Genomic DNA, 6,457 nt, shown 5'->3' with positions numbered 1-6,457 from the left:
AGTCCATTCTCAATAAAGTTGTACAACAAGGCCTCCTTAAGTTGCCAATACCACCTCCTACCTCTAATTTCCTAGTCATACAATATGCGGATGATACCTTGATCATCATGAAAGCTTCAACTCGGCAAATTTTCTTTCTCAAAGGTGTTCTTCAGTCCTATAGTGACTCAACTAGATTAAGAATCAAAATTTCCAAATCCATGATGGTTCCCATAAATCTGAATAATGAGAAGCTTAACCACCTTGCTAGAACTTTTGGTTGTCAGACTGGGTCTTTTCCCTTCACTTATTTGGGTTACCTCTGGGACTAATGAGGCCAAAGGTAGACGATTTTCTTCCCCTAATGAGTAAGTGTGAAAGAAAATTGAATTACATTTCTTCCTTCCTCAGCCAAGATGGTAGACTAGGACTCACCAACTTAGTCCTCTCAGCTTTGTCAACATACATCATGTGTTCTATTGCCTTGCCTAAAACAGATTGATAAATACAGAAGACATTGTTTCTGGAGAGAGGTGTAGAGGCGAATGCAAAAAAAAGTAGCAAAGACAACATGGCTCATTGTTTGCATCCTCAAAGAAGAAGGTGGTTTAAGGATCCTCAACCTTCAAACTCATAATGAGGCCTTATTGCTCAAGCATCTACATATGTTTTTTTAATAAAAACAGAATGTCATGGGTGGAGCTAATGTGGAATAAATACTACATGAATGGAAAGTTGCCAAGTTTAAATAAGCCAAAAGGTTCTTTCTGGTGGAGAGATGTCTTGAAATTGCTTGATAAATACTTTCTCCATCCTAAACTATAAGATATTTAACTTTTTTTTTTCAAGTTTGACCACTCGTCTTATTCAAAAAAAATTATCCAAACATAGTCAAATTTAAGTCATTCTTGATTCTTGAAGAACTTTTATTAATAAATCAAGTCACGATAAAAGAAATGATATTTTGTATAAATTTTTGAATAAGATGAGTGATCAAACTTGGTATAAAAATATCAAGCATCTTATAGTTTGGATAGATTGAGTATAAGGGAATGACAAGTGTAATGGTCTCTGATGAGCAATTCTGTCTTTTTCTTGACTGATTTGTGGAATAGCCAAGCGAGAGAGTTGCAGTTCCCAGAGCTATACTTTTTTTAAAAAAACAAATCAATCAATTTTAAATGGCGGTAAAGTGCCAAACGGGATTGGAAAAAATATAAATTTTAAAATGAAAAATATAAATTAAAGGTTTGTCTGTGCGATTGCGAGTGGGGCGGATTTGATTAGAATTGGACCGACAAAGTCGTCTTGGACACGGAACGTTTTGGTATGTTATTTAGGTCTTATTTAGTTAAACCGAAAATTTAAGAAGAGATTCTGTCACATTAAATCTTACGGCACGTGCATAGACATTAAATATAGATAAAAAATAACTAATTATACAATTTATCTATAATTTGCAAGACAAATTTTTTGAGTCTAGTTAGTTTATGGTTAGACAATAATTGACAAATAAAAACGAAAATGTTGTAGTAAAAAAAATTTCACCTCAAACTAAACATGGCACAATTTTTTTACTCTCTCCATACACAAAAAAAAGTAAGTCGTTTAGGACAACGATACAGTTTTCAAAATCTAAATTTTACTTTTTATTTTTATAAAAATATGGTATATGTATATTTTTATAAAAATATTTTTTAAGACAAATCTATTTATATGTTTTTTATATTTAAACTGAATAACTTAAAAATTATTTATAATTTTCTTAATATTTGATTGAAATCTTGTCCAAAACGGTTTTTTTATAGGTACCAAGCGAGTATATATTATTATTATATCTCGAGGCACAGACTTTTTATAGAACGAATCCAGATCTAGGTTTTGCAACCCGAGACCGCGAGAGGGAACGACGGCGGCGGCGTTGGAGATGGAGACTCAATCGTGGGAGGGAGGCCGCGTATTGCAATCGGCTTCGGAGAGTAGTAGGAAGCTTGACTATGAGGCGGAAGCGCGTTTGGTGGCGGAGGCGAGAGCTGCGTGGGAGAGGAGGGCAAAGGGGGAGGTGGAGGATGACGACGAGGACGATCCTGAGATGCTGTTGGACTACCATGCTTACCGGGCTAGAAAGTTCCGCGACACCTGGAACTGCCTCTATTTCGGCTACTGCGGCTCCTTCGAGGACACCAGTGAGTTCTCTCCCTCCCCCTCCCCCTCCCCCTCCCCTACCCTTACCCTTGTCTTCTTCATCGTCCGCCGTTAGCTTACCCGTTGGCCGTTAGTGTATTGATTGATACGAGGTTCCTCGCGCCTACAGTCATCTTGAAGATAATGTTGCTACTGAACTTTGATAGGAGTATTTGATTGTTAGGTCTATGTTTCGATCTTTCGCGTTAGTCTGGTCCATTTTCCTTTGCAGGTTTAGGTTTATGTTCATAGTTGAACTATGATAGCTAAGGATTTTCCCTTGCCTTTGTGTTGTGGGCTTTGGAGAGGAGGATCCTGGCATGCCTGCTGTAGGATCACAACTTGACCAATAAACATTAATAACCTGAGATGAGATTTCATCTTTGTACATGTTTATTTTTCTTGTCAATATTGGTATCATTTCTGCTGCTGCTCAACTTGGTATTAACTAAGTTTGAATCTCCCACAACAATTTGCAGCAAAGATCCCATCCATGCGTTTTACAGACAAGCCGCCTCAGCAGCGCTGCTCTGCACACCTGTGCGCTACTCTGCAGATCTTTTCAGTCAAAGTAGCAGAGAGAAGGAGAATGGGGAGTTTACAGTGGCCACTCCATGTGTTTGGGAAGATTGCCCTGCGTGACTCAGTTGATCACAATCGCAATATGATCTTTGACCGCACAAGAGACAACTGCCAAATTCTTACGCAAGAGGTTAGTGTTGTTTCCTACTTTTCATTTTCTTCCTTGTTTGCCTCTTGCTGTGCTGCCTAAAGCAGCAGTTATAATTTTGCAGCAACCACCCCATGCAGCTGTTTGTCCCAGTGTCATCGCAATGATGTCATGCTTTCATTACAATGCATGCTGCATCGTCACATGTAGTTCTCTACATCAAACTATTTAGTTTAATTCATGTAACTTCTTCAGTGACATCAACTGCAGCGGGAGCACCCAAATCAGCCCCCCCTACTTTTGTTTTCCTTTACTTTTGTTGGCCCAATTTAAGTAAGCCCAATTTTTTATTTTTGTTTTGCTTCAAACAGCCCCACCAGGCATAATTTTGATAGACAATGACAGGTAGGGCCTGGTTGCCATAGACTTTCTTGGCCAAATCTGCAACTCACCGGGGTGCCGGAGTGTGACCCTTTGTCGGTGTCAGGGATGCGTGGGGGAAGGTGTGGGGTGTGAGTGTGACCCCTGGTCTTGTCGTCCCAACTGTCCATCAGGGGAAGCGGGCGGGTCAGGCGTCATTGCGCTGCTGCTCGACCCGCTAGCGCCGCCGGGAGGTCGGAGTGAGAGAGAAGCACGTGCAGAAACATACCCAAACTGTATTTTGGGGGTTTGGTCTAGAGGCAACAGGAATAGGAATAGGGTCTAGAAGGAGGATTTGAGTGCGCCCCCCCAAATATGGGGTCTGTAGTAGGGGTACCCATATTTAGCTATATTTAGCTTTGGGGGCTCAAGTAGGGACCCGCTAAGGAAGCATATCTTGTGGTTTGTTTTTTTAAACTCTCATGAAAATTTGTCATGCCACCCCTGTGTGGAACCGCCATACATATACATGCAATTAGTGTCATCTGTCATGTATGCATCTCAATCTACGCAAGTGTAGCACAAGAAAGTCTTGACATTTGGTCATGTTTGTGGGCCCTTACAGACTTTAATACACGTGCACAAGGAACTTACCATCTTAATGGAAATCACACTCATCTAATTACGACTACAAGTTGGCATGCTCTTATTTCTCTATACTATAAGTAGACTTACTACATTGAAATGCAGCTGCTACTTCCATAATTTAGGTGGTATATGCCCATGCATAATGCCAGCCAGGGATAAATTTTTCAGCAAATGTTTGACATGACTTTGATTTCGTTAGTTGGGTCTTGTTGTGTGAAGTGGTATAATTCAATGTTATACACATTTTCTTTTCTCATGCCAGAGTTCGCTTGTCTTGAAATTGAAACTGTTTCAGCCTTGTTTACTAGGCCTTGGCAAACAAATATTCTAATTAAAGACATGGTTGAGTTAGTGTGTTCAATTCAATATGCTGTTTTTTTTTCTTTTGTAAAGACATTGTTTTTTTTTCAAGCCAATATTTTCCTGACATGTTTCTGTTGTGCGCTACATGTTTACTAGACAGTTTGGCATATGATACGAATTCTTGCCTAAAGTCTGCCTTCAGTTTACTCATTATTTATTTTTTGGTGCTGCACATGTAGGTCCCCAATTTGAAACTGACAGGTCCTACTCGTGCTGTTCTGCTGACGGATCCTGTGACCTTTGAGGTTGATTTGAAAGTGAAGGGCTGTACTGAATCTGAGGATCAAGACTTGAGCTATTTAGCAGTACCATACTTAAACACGATCCCACTTAACTCTCGCCTGCGTAAAATAGGTTACAACAGCAAGCTTAGCACACTTTGGTTTGCTGTTGGCATTATTGTTTACTCATTGGAGGCCACAATCAGTGTGCGAGTTAGTGGTGGGTCATGGCAAGATGGTTTTCATGCCCAGATTGCAGCCCATACAGTCAGTATAGGTTGCGAGGAACTTATCTTACTTGATTCTGGGGATGATAATGTGCCTGTTGCTGGTGACGGTGCTATCACGCTCTCACGTTGTGTAGCATCTGTTGAAGTGAATGGGGAGCTTGTGGTTTCTGTCAGGGCATGGCAAGGTGATGAAGTTGTGCACAGAGAGAGGGGTTTCAAACCTAAGAAGGCTGGAAGAAGTTGTGGGACTCTTGACATTGGCTTCTGCCAAATGGATGTCTCCGTGGCCTGGTCGCTTGTTTCCTCATATCGGGGGGAGTGGTGATGAGAGCAGCATTTTCCTTTTGTTTCAGACAGTAAGTCGTATGCTAAAAGAAACTCGTCAAGAGTCGGTAACTGTGGCCGTTGCTTCAGATGCGGAATTATGTATCATGTAAACTCTCGGATATGCTTTCTTGGTTTCGACCATGATATGCTTGCACTTCGATTGCATGTCTTATAAGCTGTACTTTGGTCGCATGTCTTATAAGCTGTATTTTTTTTTGCCAGTTAATAGTGTTCACAATAAATCATCGAAGAATACTTAGGTCTTATTTAGTTTCCACCAAAATTTAAAAAGTTTTTAAGATTTTTTGTCACATCTAATCTTGCGACACATGTATGAAGCACTAAATATAGATGAAAATAAAAACTAATTATACAGTTTACTTGAATCTTTTGACCTTAGTCTATGATTAGATAATATTTGCCATAAACAAATGAAAGTGCTACAGTAGTAAAATTCAAAAAGTTTTCAAATCTAAACAAGGCCTTATGACTTTTTAGACAAACGTTTTGATCTTTATTTTATATTTTTTTTAAAATAGAAGGGAAGCATCCTGTAAGAGACGAATACTCCATCCACTCAAATTATAAGTCAGTTTGGACTTCTCTAGTTGTATATGGATTTTACTATTGTTATCTAGAAACTAAAAATGATCTATAATTAGGTCGTGTTTAGTTTCCGAAGAAAAAAAAGTTCGCGATACTGTAACACTTTCGTTTGTTTGTGGTAATTATTGTCTAACTATGGACTAACTAGGCTCAAAAGATTCGTCTTGTAAATTCCAACTAAACTGTGCAATTAGTTTTTATTTTCATCTATATTTAATACTTCATGTATGCGTCTAAAAATTCGATGTGATGGAGAATCAAGTTAAAGTAAACAAGGCCTTACATTGTCCAAGGGGCAACTGCAGTCTGCCATGGCAGGCAGCCGACTCAAAGGTGAAAGTGGCCAAAGAGGGTACAGAGGGTTACACAGGACGACAGCGGTGACGAACTCGTACCGTCTAAGGCATCTAGCTAGGGTTATATCCTTCCGTGGTGGTCGCGAAGGCAGAGGGGCATGTGACATCCATCGACGAAATATGGTCGGCAGTCTACCTAGGAGTAGGCTCAAGGTAGTAGATTATCGGCAGACACGTACACAAGCTACGAACTAGATGGTGACGCAAGACACAGACAAGAATTTTATCCAGATTTGACCGCCGTTGTATTGATGATATGAGATGTAATAAGATCTAATGTATTGAGTTGAGGGAGTCTCCTACCTACCCTTATATATTCCAGGAGGCAAGATTACAAATCTAGAAAATAATCCTAGTCGGTTACAATTGCCATAGATAGTCGGACATCAATTCCTATTCTAACCGACAAGGATCTTGCTTGATCTCCACGTTCACCTTCTTTACGCGAAACTCTGAATAGATCGAGCAAGCCACGAATCATCTTCTAATGAGCCAATCCTTTCGGCCCCAATC

General features: G+C 39.8%; 1 protein-coding gene across 1 annotated transcript; it reads left to right on the top strand.

Moving 5' to 3' along the window:
- On the top strand, positions 1,821-5,174 carry LOC8076527. The gene is made up of 3 exons (XM_002448793.2): positions 1,821-2,165; positions 2,643-2,875; positions 4,384-5,174. Exons 1-3 carry the CDS (start codon positions 1,907-1,909, stop codon positions 4,978-4,980), a joined length of 1,089 nt encoding a protein of 362 aa, XP_002448838.1. The 5' UTR covers positions 1,821-1,906; the 3' UTR covers positions 4,981-5,174.

This window comes from Sorghum bicolor, chromosome 6 (genome assembly GCF_000003195.3).
Source record: "Sorghum bicolor cultivar BTx623 chromosome 6, Sorghum_bicolor_NCBIv3, whole genome shotgun sequence".
In the NCBI taxonomy this organism is placed as follows: Eukaryota; Viridiplantae; Streptophyta; class Magnoliopsida; order Poales; family Poaceae; genus Sorghum; species Sorghum bicolor.
Note: the sequence above shows the minus strand (reverse complement) of the source record. Positions and strands in the feature narration are given on the sequence as shown.